Source organism: Mycetomoellerius zeteki, unplaced genomic scaffold, assembly GCF_001594055.1.
Source record: "Mycetomoellerius zeteki isolate Tzet28-1 unplaced genomic scaffold, Tzet1.0 scaffold223, whole genome shotgun sequence".
NCBI lineage: Eukaryota > Metazoa > Arthropoda > Insecta > Hymenoptera > Formicidae > Mycetomoellerius > Mycetomoellerius zeteki.
Window position 1 is genome coordinate 866,133 of NW_017257198.1, and position 18,646 is coordinate 884,778.

The 18,646-nt window shown below is 32.0% G+C and overlaps 1 protein-coding gene across 2 annotated transcripts in view; it reads left to right on the forward strand.

Annotated features, from left to right (window-relative positions):
* Nucleotides 1-18,646, forward strand: part of LOC108723152 (KCNQ potassium channel) — a 38,947-nt gene that overhangs the window by 4,372 nt on the left and 15,929 nt on the right. For both annotated transcript variants that reach the window (XM_018448678.1, XM_018448679.1), the window contains exons 3-8: nt 10,342-10,432; nt 12,055-12,181; nt 13,519-13,694; nt 13,940-14,080; nt 15,654-15,764; nt 16,187-16,393. In XM_018448678.1, the coding sequence (XP_018304180.1) occupies nt 10,342-10,432; nt 12,055-12,181; nt 13,519-13,694; nt 13,940-14,080; nt 15,654-15,764; nt 16,187-16,393 (853 nt within the window). The remainder of the gene's footprint in view (nt 1-10,341; nt 10,433-12,054; nt 12,182-13,518; nt 13,695-13,939; nt 14,081-15,653; nt 15,765-16,186; nt 16,394-18,646) is intronic.

Sequence of the window (18,646 nt, forward strand, 5' to 3'; positions counted from 1 at the left end):
CTATAATTTTTAAATTTTTACTACAGATATTATACTGATTTTTTATAATTTACAAGTACTTTAATGTTTATAATATTTTAACTTATTACACACTATATCTTTATTGAACAGATGCTAATTTAATCTTTGTGGAAGTAATAATTTATTATTTGTACGAGGCCAATAGGCTTACTGCTACGAGAAAACTCTTAGATCGAATTTAATAAATTACTTTTTATTCTTTTGCATTCTTAAAAATAGGTTCATTCGAGATACGCATATTTTTGAGTAGTTTTATGAATTTAATTTTATAATATTCTATTGAAAAATGCGAACAAGTTTGAAACTTCTTGAAAAGCAGAATATGGAAGAAAGAATCCTACATAATATTTCACTTTTTTTCATTTGAATATTTTGAGAACGCATGTATATGCATGAATAACTTTACAGGAATATCTAAATGTATTTGTGCTTGTATATGAAAATTTTCATTGTGACGATGCGATAAGACGATAAAACCGATTAATTTGTCAGAAAGTTCTCTTCGAAAATAATATTTACGCTTCTATTTTTATACGTTAAAAATATTTACAATGCTTCGAAAACATCCTTATTATATATCTCTGTATATTTTTGTCCTATCATTGTCTTAGAAAATTATATCAATTGTTAAAGAATTTGTATTATCTTAAAGAAAGTGGAAAGAAACTTTTTCATATAAAAACTTGATAACGGCAGAAGGATCAATCAAAGTCAATTGCAGTCTATTATTATGTCATATTGTACTCCGTCGTATCATATCCTATTTAGTTATCTTTATTTATAAACTTGACGGATTTTCTTCGACTTTTATATATATATTTTTTTACATTATATAAGTGTGTATTCATGTATAAGAAAATTAGAATAGTCTTAGGATATTAATAAACAACATTGCATGTACATTCATTGTGCTTCGGCTTCATGTCATGCAAACGTATACATTGGCCGGCGAAGTACATCTATTGCTACGGTAGGCATCATTCACTGAAAAATTTCGCGGATTCGTGCATTATTCAATAGACTGTTTTTCATTTCTTTCAAACTGTCGCCAAGCACCGCAGCCTTTTAAATAATTCATTATCAAAACAAAACGCGGCAACGTATCCACGAAACAAATCGATCGTCACGAATATACGTAAGTTTTCTCGCTTTTTTCCATCTTGCCAACACTTTCCGTCTATTTTCGTTTAAGTTTGGACACGAATGATAGAGTGCGAGAAATTGAAGCCATTAACATTTTATTTAGTCCTTTATTTTGTTTTATATCTTATAATATTGTACAATATTCTCTCATTAATACTTTAACACCACGTGGGCTTCTCGTGTATTATTTTTTTTAATGTCAAAGCCTTCATTTGGACTTAGGTCTTTTTTTAGTACAAGTAAAGATAATAACAATCAAAGATACCTACAATGTGCAAGAAGTGCAACACTTTGTACTCTCTAAATCTGAAACTCAGTGGATAGTCTAATTATCCAGTGGCATACTTGGCACTGATATCAGTGATTATCCACTGATTCAGATTTAGAGAGTATGCTTATAAATAAATTAGAATATTTTTATCAAAAAGTTACTATATTTTTTATGCATCTAAAATAGAATCTAAGATATCTTCGCGTTGTGTGAAATAGCCGTACGTATAATAAGACGTATCTACTTAAAGTTGGCTAATTTATGAACTCGCATAATTTTTTCGAAATATAGGTAACCGAGTTTATTGGAGATAAATGTGTTAATAACAGATAATATGCTAAAATTCTTTTGCGCGTCTTATTGCAACATCCCGGATGGAAATTACAACCTGGCGCTATATGGGCCCCATCTAGTTTTCTATGAGTTAATGTAGGCGCTATATTGGAAGGCTAGCCTGGGGCTATACTGGGTAGTAACGGCAATAATGACCAGTTCCAATATTGGAAAACTTTCTTGGCCCTGGTTCGTGATGCGCTGTAGGCCCAATATTGGAAAATTGTCTAGGTTCTGGTTCGCGAGGTGGTGCCGCTGAAATTTGAGAAAACTGTCTAGGCCTTGATCACGAGGCAGTGTGTTGCCCCAAGATATTAAATCTGTCTAGTCGCTATCTAGGAAAGGACAGGGTAATCTAGATTTAAAATAAATTTTAAACGCATAATGCGTCATCTATAGTTCACGGAGTAAGAAGTAAGAGTAAGAAATTGACCGATCACAGTCGATTGTGAGTAGAATACTATCGTCGATATATCGACTGTTATTGATCAATTTCTTATTCTTACTTCTTACTTCATATTATTGAATAACATTAATTATATTAAAAAATGATTACTATCATGGTATAAGTATAAGGGTATGCTCAATCAGTAGTAGACCACTACGCATGTATCAAGCATACGTCACATTCGGTCAGCCTTCGGCTATGTCCGGAGCGGTCGTGTCAATGTAATATGGTCGCCATTAGAGATCCTCTAAAACCGTGATCAAACTATGCATTGAAGACTGAGATTGAGATTAAGATCGAGATTAAGATTGAAGCTCGACCAATGAGAACAGAGCAGGCCGAGATTGAGATTGCAGATTGAAATATAGGGCTCCGTCTATTTTTCCAATCTTCAATCTCAATCTCAACCAATAAGCTTCCAGTATTTCAGTCACGTGACTAATCTCACATGACTAATCTCACCAAATGTATTGTGTATGTACAAATAATAAGTTATAAAGGATTATAAGAAGTATAAACATAGCACAATTAACGTGTGAGTGCAATTAAATGCGTATTCAATAGTTTTTGTTATGTGTGGTTTCAGTTATCCCGATATTCTTACTAATCTCAATCTTAACTGCTGTTGGATATTCATAGTGTGATTGAGCGATCTTGAATTTTAATCTCAATCTTAATCTCAATCTCAATTTCCAATGCATAGTCTGATCACGGCTTAATCAGAGTCGCGACATCAGACAGCCAGTTTTGATTGGTCCGCCATTTTTCAGCAATTTCCGCCTATATTCGAATGTCTATGTATATTGTAGGAATGGGCGATGCGCGTATCGATACGCTAAAATTCGTTTGCAAATTAACCTATTTTGCGAAAAATCAATTTTTCCAACCAAGATAGTGCCATTTTAAACCTTTACAAAGAATTGTTTTTTTTTTTTTTTTTTTTTTTTTTATTTTTAACAAGGTTAAAAACTTCATCTACTTCGAATCGATATAATCAATTTTTTGTGTTCCTATACGGATATCGCCCATTCAAAGTATATATATTTGTATTATTGTTAAAATCAAACAAGATTAAACATTTTAAAGTTATTACTAGATAGATTTCTCACATTATATGTGGAAGTAATTGCTTACTGAAAAAATTATGTTTTATCTTTTTTTTTATCAAAGTTATGCATTTTTATCAGAGATATACATTTTTCGTTGGTGTCCAATTTTTTCCAACATTTGTTGCTCATAATGTTGGACGTTTAGCATCACGAGGAAATATTTTCATTATATAGCCTTTCGCTGCAGAATTAGTAGCAAAATGGGGCTGCACACCCAACCATTTTGCAATTATTTTTATTAATCTTCTTATAAATCTTCAAGTACTAATCTTCAAGAGTAGAAAGACTCACGAGAAACAATCAAAGTTAGAAAAAGACAAAATATTCCTCTCTCTTTCGTGTGATTTTGCTGAAACTAGAGACTCTTAAAGGGAAAGAGACCATGAAGAGAGTTTCTAACTAAAGTCTCGTTTTCTCGTGTTGCGACTCTGATTAGAGAGTTTCTAGTCGCCATGTCGCCAACGCATGTGCAGCACATGCTGAATAAATTCTGTAGTGCAAAGTCGAGTGATTTCACATTCAAAATACGTTGTGCGGTTAAAGAATGCGGAAATTATCATCATAAGACAAAAAATTTTTCGGATTGAAAGGCATGCTTAAAAGCATACATTCGAATTTCGCGCTTAATAATGACGTATGCTTGTTTGAGCATATTTTGATTGAACAGTGGGCGTGGCCACGCGCAAGATCATACCTTTATACTTCTACCATGGTTATTATGATCCTGCCTCACCGGCCCGGCATTAGCTAACCCCCGGCTAATTTTCCTATCTTGGCACCTCAGCATAATTCTGTCTAGCACCTAGATGAAATACTAGGTAGCGCCCGGCTAGATTTCCAATACTGGCGTGCCACGACCTTCCCCACGGGGCCCAATATGGAACATTGGAACGCCCAGATACATTTCTACTCGGGACGCGGGATTTCTTGAAAATATGCCGCTATTTTTGACGACGCAAAAGTCAAAACGCTACACTCGGAAATTACCACGAAAGTATCTTTCATTTTGTACCCGAGATACTACTATTATATCGAACACGCTATTCATTTCTGGAAACATATATCCATTTTTCCTGCATACTGAAAATATCCATATAATTTGTTGTTACAACTATTTCCCGGAGCTGTACACTTTTTTTTGTGTTTACTTTATGTTTTAAAATCTTGACTTTAAAAGCAACAACATCCTAAAAGCATGGTTAAGTTTATTAAAACAATTATCTGGCAATTACTCTATACAAAGACTTTTTTTAGCCTTTTTAGCCATATTTAGCTACATATTTTTATCTTATAAAAAATTTTTTTACTATTATCAATAGCTTTGAAGTGTGTATGCTTGTAGATTCTATCAATATTTAAAAATAATTTTACAAAGTATCGCTGCATCTCACACTAACGTTTTCATGAAATAAACCTAAAGTTTATAATCCTTTCTCTCTAAAATCTAGCAATATGAAAAAATAAATTTTCAAATTTTTCGTAAACTCGTCGATCGTATTCGGTTGTTACATGATTATAGCGAATAGTGTGGTCTTCGTGCGACTTTAATGCACGTCGTTTATACAATCGTTAGATAGCCGACTAATGAAGTTGCGCTGCACGAAACGCCGCAGTAAATATTTAATTGCTCGAGTAATCCTATCGATTGGCGTTACGGTACCTGTTATTATCTATTATCGTACTATTACTAACCTGATGTTAATGTGATCGGGGAGGGGGGATAACAGCAAAAGGGATAAGAGTCATTCAATTTTGAGGAAAAGACTCTACTGGAATCTATCATCAGTTCTACATTGAGTTGTAGCTGAAAATATAATAAATAGATTACACTCAGTTATTGTGAATTCACAATTTTCACTTTGTTAATTTCAATTACTGTACAATAAAATAATATTAAAATAATATTAATTTCCAAAAATATTAAATCATTTAAGAGAAATCTGTCATTAACTTTATATTACGTTAAAACGGTTTTACATTAATTTAATTTAAATCTGTAATCTTAGCTTTCATCGTTGCAGTTTTAAATTATAAGTAATTTTTTCTGAAAAATACAATTATCAGTTTGTGAATTTCAAAACGTCAGTTAAATGTGATGTAAACGTATTTTGTGCATGGTGATGTTAAACGATAAAAGAAATTTGCCCTGTTAATAGAGGTAATTCTAATTCGACTGGCCTACTTTCAAACGGGCGTAAATGGCAGCGTGTTGTTAGGCCCAATGCATATGCAAGCTATTTGCGTGTGGCCTGTTATTTTTAGATGAGAATCACACGCGCGCGCGCGAATTGATATATCGATATCGCATATAATAATGCCCATGGAGATTACATATCGTGCCTTGGAAGGTCGTTATTAAATTTTTCAATAATTTAAACGCGATCAGAAAGCGCGAATCTGAGAATGAAATCAAGCGATTAGGAAATCACAACCAATTTGCTTAGATACACGTAAATCGATAAATGAAACATCAAACATACGCGACATTCGCAATTTATTTAAAATAATTTAAAGTATAGGGCATAATTTCACAAAGTTGCATGAACGGCCAAGCACGAATTGATTTTTTCAGCGAAAAATTATCTTATCTTTTCAGCGAAATATTACCTTTGACCTTTCCATTTTTTTTTCAATTTGTCGGGAATGACAGGGGAATTATGTATATCCATCACGCGTGATAATATTATATTATTTAGTCTTTTCATCATCAATGAATTACAATTACATTCTTTTTCAATTAATTTGTTTTATTAGAGGCAGTGTAGCACACGCGTAAATGTAAATTCAATTTCCGTGAGAATGATTAATGCGCAGATACTTATCTGCGCATATCGAGCGATTCGCACGATCGGAGAAGTTTACGTTATTCCGAGCCCTCGGAGATCCATTTGTAATTAAACCGCGAGTATGAATAAATGATGCGACATAACGTGACATTACTGCTGTAGGAGTCATACACGCACGTTCTATCTTCCTTCGATCGCATGTAGGTTAATTGACATACAAGGGATGCACATACTCAATCATTTTATACATTTTTAGCCATAATATCGTGCCGTCCATTGACGTGCAAGTGTTAATATTGATAATTATAGATTTTGTCACAGCTTTTTAATTCAATTCTACAAAGTATCCTATAATAAATTATGTTTTTTTTTAGGGATATTGTTTCTTCGTAGAGTTTTCCCAAACGATCAAATGTATGATGTGTTTGCTTTTTATAAAGATCTAAAATTCTCAGAGAATCTTTTTCTACCTGAAGAATTCAAGATATTTTCAGAGAATTTTGTCGCAATTCAAAGATTTTTATCTTTAAATAAATTATTTCTCAAAATGTTTTTTTTCTTGCAAATAGTAGTAAGTCTTGTTTGAAATTTTAAATCTTAAGATAAGTTTGATTTAGATTTAGGAATAAATTTTGTTTCATTTTAAAAGATTTTCTTTAATCTTTTCTTTTGTATTTATTCTATTTTCTCTCTGTATTTTTCGGAAATTAAAGAATGAATTTTTTATGCGTTGTGAAAGTGCTTATTTTATTAAAGTTCTTTTCTTTCCTTAATACTTCTTCAAATCTGACTGAATAAATAACTTTTGATATTTTGCTCATAATCGTATAAATGAAAAGAAGACTAAAAATCTAGATGATAATTATATCTATTTTAAATTTTTTCTATTATTAAATTATTTCTATATATATTTTAAATTTTCATTTAAAAATACTCCAATTTATTTCTAAATATTTGAATCGAAAATATCTGAAAAATTAAGAAATATAATAATTTCAGATAATTTCTTCCATGATATGTATATATTATAAATGCTCTGAAATGACATATATCTACTTTACTACGCGACACGTACAAAACAATTTAGCAACAAAATTAAAAAAAATAATTGCGTATAAAACAAATGAGTTCTTCAAAGCTCGGCGATAGGTTGAATTGTTACTTTGCGTTTTATTCAACGGACATTCCCGTGACTTTGGCATTTCCACGGCCAAACAAAAAGCGTGCTATCCGCGAGTAGCGAGATGTCCGACGCTCGACGGAAGATGGATGAGTTCCTAGCGATACTCGGGGAAAAAAGGAGGAATATGTTAGACAATTATCATAGTAGGTCGATGAAGGTGACCCGTGTAGCCACGAGGTACTGTACATACGTCGGAATTATAGGCCCTCGACACGCCATCTTAAAGAGCTGCCACACGGCGGAGGCCGCACACTTTCGTTAATGCCGCGCACTCGTCCCGTTGCTTAACGAGGTAACGCTCAATAATAAATTACTTGTACAAACAACGAAAATGCCGATCGATCGTGAGATCGTAACAATTACCGGTCCCGTTCATGCCCTCGCATACGCGAAGTTTGCTTTGCTATCTCACGTTTTTTCTTTTTTTTTTCTACGTCGTTAGTTCGTGCGATGCACAGCATCGATAAGCGGCTGACTAAGATTCACAATAAGGATTTTAAAAATTTGCCGAGAAAATGAAAAGCGAATTTTTCCACACTAAGAGTTAGCGTGCAGGTGAATCTTGATACATATACATATGTATATGTGGATATCAATTCTTCTCACAAACACATTCGCGAAACTACATTTGTAATCGAAATTCGATATTATGCGCGACCTCAAATCTTTTGTTGCACGGGGAGATTATATTTTATTATTAAACATACGAAAGTATACAACATAGTTAATGTATGTTTGAGCATATGCAACTAAATACATCAAAGAGCATGTTATTTAATAACATGGTTCTCTAGAGATTCAGAGTTAAAATTAACAAAAAATTATAAAAGATGTAGAATTTATTGCTTACAGAACTATTTATCGAAATTTTTTTTAACGTTGAATTGAATCTTTCATTAAATCGTCTAATATGTACTTGTATATGTACTTTTATGAAATTATCTTTTATGTTTATTCATAACGGGAAATTTGTTTGATACAGGATTTATATTAATTTATAATTGTATATACAATACATAATAACTAGTTAATTTATATTATAATATATTAGAGAATAGAGAGAGAGAGATGTGTCAAAATAATATTGGAAAATCTCGAATGTAATTTTTCTCTCTTTCTAATACATATGTGTAGCACTTTAATATTAAATTTTTGATCAATTTCACTATTTTGTAAAAACAATGGTGGTTTTCGCAGTTTTTACAATGAATTTACCTATTAGACAAGAATAGCAAAGTATAATAGCGGATATATTGTCTATTAATATTTTTACATTCAATCGTCGCGGAATATAAGCGACCTTGAGCGATAGGCACTACGGGCGGTTGTGTGTGTGTGTATATGTATATATATATGTATATGTACATATATATAATATCTTTATAATGCTCTTTTACAAGTTTAAGTATAAAGTTACACTTTGCAACCAGTAATCAGTAAAGTATATGTCCAGTATCATGTCTGTGTAAGTTTGTCAAGTAATTTGTCAGTTTGATTAGACTCAGGTGACAGTAGTTTAACGAATAGTTTATTCTAGTGGAAAAATTTGTAAGCTTAGCAGCACTTTTATTATTCAGAGTTAGAATTAACAACAAGGCAAAGTTCTGCTAACGCAGAAACTGAAACATCATACATGGTCAATATATAATATACGTAATATAGTCAAGAAATATAATAATACAATTACGTAAAAGTGCTGTAAATGAGGCAATACAGGAAGTTAGTGTGTAAATAATTATTATTCTATCTTACAACTATAATTTTTGCGTATGTCCTTATTTTTGTATATGTCCTTATTTAAGCGAAACCATTAAGTTGTGGTATTGTCGTGAATGTTATTTCGCTTGTGGAACGTTTCACAAATGCATTAAATTGCTGAATTTACTAGATATTACAATTTTTTTTTATATATGTAGTATTTGATTTGTTCAAGTATTTCTGATATCAAATATGGAACGAATGTTAGACTTACATGGCACTTGCATAATTGTAATACAGGCACTTCTACGTAATTGATTTATTCATTTGAGCCTAAATTGTTTATTAAATTGTAATAATAAAATTTATGTCGCATTTCAATCATTAAATATTGTTACGTTATAATATGTTAGATTTGTTGTATAATATCGATAGTTAAGCAAATTATAATTACCAATGGTATTATAATTATCACAGAGGTTTAACACTAATCTGGATTATCAGTAATGAAGATTTATTAATACGAATTTTACGCAACATATATTATGTACAATATATATAATATGTTTTAAAATTATAACTTAAAACGTAACAATAATACGGAATTTCAATTCTTAAAAAGTATAACAAATGAAGGAATTCAAGGCTAATAAGAGAAGAGTGCGGTTAGATAAGCGCAAGTTGTAATGTGATAAACTTTTTTTATTTTACGAGAAGATTGATTTTAAAATTATTGTATCTCTTTTCAATTTATTTCTTATTTTGCTGAGATTGTTTCTAATGTCATATGTTTATTTACTGTGATTGCATCTGATGTATTCATATATAAGAAATTAGATTCCATATTTATAAAGATTTAAAACTAAAAAAGTACAATGGTTTAGGAGCATCCATTTTTTAGTAATTTTAGTGATTAAGCGTAATCAGCAAGCATACGTATCAACAAATCATTCAACAGTTTTATATTATTTTCAATAGTACGAAAATTATCAGCCGAAAGCTGAAAAAAGAAAATGGCAGTTGAATTTAATAAGAATCTAAAGAATTATATTTTATAAATGTGTATTTAATTGTACCTACGCTTTTAATAAATCAAATCGTTACTTCAGGTGAAACTTTATGATAGAATCAAGTTTTGATTTTGTATTTGTTACGTGATAGAGAGTTAGATCAAGACCGTGAAGTCGCTTTAAATGTAAATCTGATTTTAATGTACATACATATATGACAGCCCACGCTTCTAATGAATCAATCTAATCAATTATTTATCTGATTGGAATTTTATAACTATACTAGATTCCAATTGAGGTTTGTCATATACATACATCATTATATATCTTTGTTTTCAGGTTCATGGTGGTATTGGTGTGCCTCATATTTAGCGTTTTGTCAACGATAGATCAATACAGTAACTTCGCAAACGAAACTCTGTTTTGGATGGTGAGTAGCTCGTATTCATTATTAAGTACAATAATATATAACTGGATAGGATATTAAAAGCATCTCTGCATCGAATAATGTCAATAACACTATTTAAAGAAATACTGCAGAACACACTGCTAAATTAAAAGTATTTTATCGCAACCACATTGATTACACTTTCCTTTGTATCAGTGCAAAAAAAGCATACGTTTGATGTATATAAAGTACGTACAGATTTAACGAATCATCTTTTATCTAAAAGTTCTTTGACTAATGTGGAATCTTTTTTTTAATATTGAAACAAATTAAACCACCCATTTGTCGCAATTTGAGGATATCTGGAGACACGGTAGTATCTCGGCGCTAAGCCAAGCGCAGCGACACTGCCGTGCCTCCTTTACGCGAGTCGGCGAGTTGCGGGGGATTGAGATTATCGGATCTCAATAATGACTGAACTGATCAAGTTCTACATACGCTCATTTTTTATATTTAATATTTCTATAATCTTTGTGTGCTATATATATATTGGAATTAAAAGCTCGATAAAAATATCGATTCAAGCGTTCTGCAAATTATCTTTTTTTTATTTTTGTAATAAAATTTCAATTATTGTATCTCTATTATTCTTGGTGTATATTTCTGCCTATTCTATATATTTTTCTATTCAAGTTTAAAATTCAACTTAATGTTTCGTCTCGAGGGAAGAATTAGGTGCATCTGATAGAATACCACTGTACTTTCCAAGCACGAAACGTTAAACACTGACAGTGATTAGGAATTCATAAACAAGGGTTTGTAACGTTCCGTAAGAAAGTTAAAGCAAATCTCATTTAATTAGTCTTCGAAAAGAACACTTTAAATTTGTTGGTTCGCCCGAGAATAGACTTTACAACAGTTCTCGACGAAAAACTTTTTCTCTTCTTTCATCACCATCGAAGTTGCACAAATAAAATTAATCCTTCCTCTCATCTCTTATCGTTTAAAGAGGGTAAACTCTGCGAAAGTTTACACGTTAAATTACGCAGACTATCGTCGGTACAAAATCAATTCATAAATCGATATTCAATATTGTAAAAATCTTTGCTCGCGATTCTTTCTCACCTTTTCCCATGCGAACGCGAAGAAAATAAGCGTGCACAAAGCACGAAGCTCGTCAATGTTCTGGATTATAAAAGAATATAGTATAAGCCAGTTCTCAAGAATCTCACCCACTTTGTTGCGGTTCTAACATCGACATCCTCGTTTTTCTAGGGCATCCCGTTCATACAACAGCGTTAGTACAATCGATACAATAGCTCTATTCTACCGCGTTCTTTGTATATTTATTTTAGAGATGTGAATTAGCCTAACGTCTATATTAATCCATAGAATTATTCTGTTATATTTTCTCACCGATGTTGGATATATAATTGCCGATTCTGTCACGATTGCTATGAATTCAATTGGATCGGTATTCATAATCGATTCTTATATTTAAGACCATGTTAAGTATAGTCTTGAGATGTTATAAGTCGATCATAGAGCCGTATTATTATCTTGAGACATTACCTAAGACAATTTTAAAATAAGAACCGATTATGAGTACCGGCCTTAGTATCAAGTTTAAGGTTGAGAGATCACTTACACTTCATTCTATTCAGGAAATATGTCTCGTGGTATTCTTCGGAGTTGAATATTTGGTTCGATTATGGAGCGCGGGCTGCAGATCAAAGTATATGGGCTGCTGTGGACGGCTACGATTCATACGGAAACCGATTTGTATCATAGGTGAGTTGCTCGTTTTCTCCTAACGGTTAGTCAAAACGTAACACAGCCAAAATTAATCTGATATTTGCATTGTTCGATCGACGCAAAATAGGATCTTGATCCACTCACAATTGTCTCTTTGTTTCGTATCGTTTGTATTGGATCGTTTGTGATCGTCGCTACTGGCCAACTTTGTGATATTAAACTCTGCTGGCCTTAATATCGAATCCATTTTACTAAAATCAAGATTGCGGGCGCTTTGTATCGCAGCCATCGTTCTGTCGGATGCGTTCTACAAATGAATGTGAACATCGAAATTCCTCCCTTAATTGAAGATTCGCCTAAAATTGATTTAGCCTCTATTTCGTAAACTTTGTAATTACATTGACGACAAATACGAGTACGTGATTGAAAGCTTAACAGAGTAAAAACAGAAAAAATAAAACAGACGAGTTTATTTTTTTCCAATATTATCTGAAAAGCAGACTGCTGCTCAAATCAATTAAAAATTTCCGCATGTATTTAATTATCTATCTATATATTTGTAGATATTATTCAGAACAAGATTTTTGTTATCTAAATTTCCCCATCATTATCTAATAATCGTATTCGTGTATTTGCAATTTGTGGTAAATAAAATGAATTTGATTTGAATCAATTTAAATTAGTTGTTTTTTCGAATCTTGAGAGACACTTGAGTGTCTCGGCGCTAAGTTTATTTTATATCGTTTATTGTTGACTGCGTGGTAAATAGTACCTGTCGGATTAGGTTTTTTTTTATCTCGCGCATATCTCTTTTCCAGCAGTTATCTCAAATAATTGAGAATGTACCGTATTTTACTTCATTTCGTTTATAAGTGTAGAATAGTAAATGTCTGCAATGTAGAAAATGGAACATTATTATTAACAGGCCAGCCGCGGAATTGCTGAAATTACATCTATTCCAGCAATTTCGTAGCGCGTGATGGAAAGAGAATTGTTTTTAATCGTTAACAATGTACATCGTCGACGTATTTTGCAGATAAATAGTAACGTCGGATAAGACATTAATCGGATTACATGCTTTGCATTTATCAATTGCTACCGATTATATGCATACTTAATCGATGTCCAAAAATATTTATTTTAATACATATATGTATACATATTAAAATAAATATGTGTGAATGAGTGTGTATTAAAATAAATAGATATTGTATGTGTATGTTTATTATATTATATATTTTAATCGACACATGTAAAAATTACACTATTTGTAATGATATACATATGTATATTAGATACACCCGAATTTATCGCGATTATGTTTCTTTTTTGTATTCATCATAAGAGATATTTTTCTCATTTTTTCTTTTCAGATTTAATTGTCGTAGTAGCGTCCATGGTTGTCTTGTCGGTAGGAAGCAATGGTCAGGTATTCGCCACTTCCGCCATCAGAGGCATTCGGTTTTTGCAGATTCTGCGAATGCTTCATGTCGATCGTCAAGGTGGCACGTGGCGACTTCTGGGTTCGGTAGTTTTCATACATCGTCAGGTATATCACCAATTATAGCGAAAATATCTCGAAAATTGCCAAAATACACAAGAAGGTGATCTTAGCAATGATTTTAATTACTATTTGTAAACAAACAAGTGTATAAATGCCTCCATAGGAATGGGGATATATAACAATGTCTACATTTACGTACATTTTATAAAAAATTTATACATACACATGATACATACGTGAAATTTTGGTATTAATAGTTGCAAGACATTTTTATTTTTCTTATTTAACAGGAGTTGATTACAACACTGTACATTGGGTTCCTAGGCCTCATTTTCAGCAGCTATTTCGTATATCTTGCCGAAAAAGATGCAGTTGGACCAGACGGCAAAACAGACTTCGCGAGTTATGCCGATGCGCTTTGGTGGGGAGTGGTGAGTCCATCTCTTGTTACTGATTATTTTAACGAATTATATTTTCTGTAACATCTCTCTATATTTATATGTATTATTTATTTGTCATTTTAGTATAAAATGTAAAAGAAATGTATAGAGGTTTCTAAATAACTTGTACGAATTAATTATATATTTTATTTCTGTTTTGTATTTTTTAATTATAAATATTGTATTTTTAAATTATAAATCTTTAATAACGTCGTTAATTGCTGACTGGACAGGTTTTTAAAGATTTGATTCTGATCGCATGTTGCTTCGTGAATTTTTAATTATTGGACTTATAATTTGGCTACGCCTTCTCATCTGAGAATACGTACTTATACTCTCAGTGCGATTGACTTAATTTTTCAACTGATTTTTAACAAGGATTCAATTTTCAATTGAATTTTATTAACAAGGACTACTAATTTCGACTGCTAAACACAATGAAGTTGATAACGAATCATAAGAGAGTAGGGACTATATATAATGTTATTGCAAATGAATCAATCGTTACCATCATTTATATCAGCGTAATTATGTGCATCACAGAAACTTATTTTGCGCAATTATAATAGAATTATGTGTATCCAATCGTTAGAAACTTAATTTATTGCGTTAATTTTTTAAATTTTGTAAGCACTGGAGATGGCTTGACAAAAGGTTGAAACGTCTGAATATTTAAATTGTCCAATACATTATCTATTGTCTCGTAGCCCTTATTATTTGTTTATGTTTATTTATAAATCTTTCCCTTTCTATGCTAACGCAGACTATTCCTATCTTGTTGCACTTCATTATATAATTGCAAATGTATATATTTTTTGTTTTTTACTTGATAATTAAAAAATCGATATGGGTATATGGTATAATTTTGAATTAATTCTTGCCAAATCATTAAAAGTGCAATTTAAATGTAGGATGCAATAAATCAATTCTACGAAAGAAAACGATTTAAAAACGAATGTGTGATTCATTAGTCACATGTAAAAAATTGTGTAAAAATAATTCAAGAATAATGTGATCACGGATTATTTTTTTTTAAACGACTTTAACGATTCGCAATTTACTGATGGCAGAGAACAAGACATAACTGTCATAGTTATGGATGTAAGATAAGGCAGAAAAGAATGTATACGTAATACTGTAACACGTACAATAGCTTTTTTATACTTATACGTATAAATTTTTCTCTGCTTAAGCTTATATTCATGACTACGACAGTTACGTATCGTTCTCTGCCACCAGCCTAGTGATAACGATACATTTCAATAAACGAAGCGATATGAATCGATGTCGACATTGATATCAATGCTCGCATTGCGTTGGTGCAAATAGTTGAAATTACAGCACTATTTATACAGGCAGCACAAATTGCTTATTGGGTCATAATATATGCTAATTAATAGATATAATTAATTATATTTCGCGGGTTAAACGGTTCACGAATGATGTCAACGGTGTGTCATGCGGCTTCATATTAAATTCATTGTCAATATCATTATGAGTGCGACGCTGTGTGTAGAGTGTAATTCCATGTTAGGAGTATTTGATGTTTTTCGATATGTTACAGATCACAGTAACAACGATAGGTTACGGTGATACAGTCCCGCAAACATGGATGGGAAAAATAGTGGCCTCGTGTTTCAGCGTGTTCGCCATATCCTTTTTCGCACTTCCAGCAGTAAGTACATTACTATAAAGAATTCTTCTCTTTTTCTTTTATAATATACAGAATGTCTTGTATTTATAGTTACTTCTTGTTCATAGATTCTTTGACTAATATATCGAATCAATCTCTCGTAACTAATATCTTTGCAATCGAACCACAAATTTGAACTTGATTAAAATTTATTTAAAATTAAGAAATATAAATCTTTAATGTGCAGTATTTGTTTCTTTTTAAATTTAATTCTCAAGAATTTTATTTTGCATCGCTTGTAACTCATAAACTACAAGTTTTACAATATTTTTGTAAAGGAAATGTTGACCGAAGAACTTAAATTTCAATTTTGTATTTGTCTCTGTACAAGAAATCCAAACAATTGAGCGCGACCTGACTGTTATCGTGTCTCGTGAGTTGGTGTTTTCGCATTTCTTTTTCAGGGAATTTTAGGTTCCGGCTTCGCATTGAAGGTACAACAGAAGCAACGGCAAAAGCACTTCAATCGGCAAATACCAGCTGCTGCGATGTTGATACAGTGCTTATGGAGGTGTTACGCCGCCGATAAGGCCATCAACAGCGTCGCTACTTGGAATATCTACATCAAGGACCCATCGCCAGCCGGTCAACCGTCGACGCCCTTGGGCAAGGTAATGTTTCCCGTTTGCTAGTTTAGTGAAAATCGAAGCGCAGTAGCCGTATTTAGCTGTTGATTGTTGATGTTCTTAGCTGCTTACACAATGTTCTTAGACGTTCTAACTGACCGTGCCGCGAGTGATTACTATGCCATGTCAAGACAGACGCTAATCCGTCGCGAATCTTGTAATTACCTTATTAAAACAGGCGCGAAAAATGTTCTTTCTCCAGTTTCTTCTCCCGTTTAATTTTATTCGTGATTCGGTCGATGCGCGCGCGCAGCCGAGGACGCTAATGGATCTGGAATTACCCGTGATATCGTATCCACGTTAATTGCTGTCACGATCTCTCGACTTTTACCGCGATTGCGTTTCAACGCGCGAGCGGGTTGTCAACTAATACCGTTGAGTCGCAGGGGACTTGGTCGTTATACTCTAAGCGGATTGTGAGAAATCAAATTTGATCTACCGCACAAATAAACGTGAAACGATTTGAAAGTATAATAGCACACGAGACGAAAAAGATTATTCTTTAAAATTAATAACTTATAAATTATTGAATGTTTCGTTAAAAGTGAGTTATTATTATATTGGGCCTTACGCTATATAATCGAATCCAAATTCAATAATTAGGCAAGTAATGAGATAAGATTTTTTTATTCTTCGTTAAAAGTAATGAAACATTTTTAATTACCGTTGTAATTGGTATTTATGTTTTTAATTAGTTTCAATTGATTTAGGTAAATTATACTAATCAATATTTATAAATTATCAAATCTTAAATATACACAGAAATACCAGATTGTCAAGAAAATGAAATTATCATATTTGCTAAATTAAAAATTAAGATTAAATTTACTTTTTCACGTTCAGACCGAAAAACTTCTGAATTTTACGTATAAGGATGGGATTCGTGAAGGAGTTTTGCTGTCTAATATTATTTTTCACTAATTATTTATTACTCTAATAAATCCCAGTATTGTATAATAGCGACAACTGTGTGACGGCCGTATACTTTTACATTATTACTTGTCCGATGATAATTTGGCAGTGGATGGATGCAAGCGGAGAATGCGAATTTTTTTGCTCGATGTTCTCAATGTGCCGTTATTTACCGCTGAAATCCGAATGATTTTGTTTTTTTCTTCATGTTGCTAGTCACGTACGTGTGTTTATGTATATACCATATTTAATTAAAAATGCGCTAGAGGCTTCTGTACATTATCCCTCCTTACATACGAAATAATAAAAGTTGCGCTTTCGTTTTTCATTAGTTTAATTTGTTTATTTAATTTTATTGTGTAGTACATATCGTGGACAATCTATCTTTAACGAAATGTTTGTTAATGGACTGATTAATGGACTGGTTTTGAATATGTATATACCTTACAGTTTTAATAATAACGTCGTTTATTAGTTGGAATGGAATGCTGAGCACATAAAATGTATGCAGATATCCATTAGGATACTTTAACGTTTATGTTACATTCATTTTTGAACGTTTTTTCCATATAAAATTGTCAGTTAATTCCATAAAATGCCAGTCAGCAAACTTTTGGTACTCGTATAGTCATACATTCGGACTTTACAGCTTTATAACTTTATTTTTTTACAGTTACTATATAAATTGCAAATGTCATCGTTTCAACAATGCATCGACTGATTCGTCGTGTTACAAATTTCATAAAAAGTCATAGTCAACAAATTTTATCATCAGCGCGTTTCTATCTTCGTAACATTCCTTTCTTTTATTAAATTTGTATTTTAAACATAATCGCTTGAAAACTGCAGTAGTTATCATCCTCAAATAAATTACTTTTAAACATGAATCAAATAACGGATGCGGTATTTTTAGAATTGCATTTGATTTTTTCGTACAGGGCTATGTTTGATTTCTATTTTACTCGCGATTATTATGGCTAGTTCCATTGCATTTTTGTATCTGTGTATGAAGTTATAAAAACTCGCCATAAAAATTGCTCAATCAATGGGAAATGTATATATACATATTTTCGAGACATATGTTTACAGCTATTACAACAGCATTAATTTAATGATACATTCAAATCTTTAATAAGAAAGTTCGCAAAAAAATCGAATGGGATAAAATAATTTATCGGCACATTTCAAGCGTATGCTCAATTAACATGAAACGGTTATTTTCATAAGAACGGTATCTCCATTTTGCATCTGCTGCCAAAATTTTCAAACTCCGTTTTTCTTAAACAAAACTGCGCAGATACTATACGTACGCGCGCGAGCATTGAT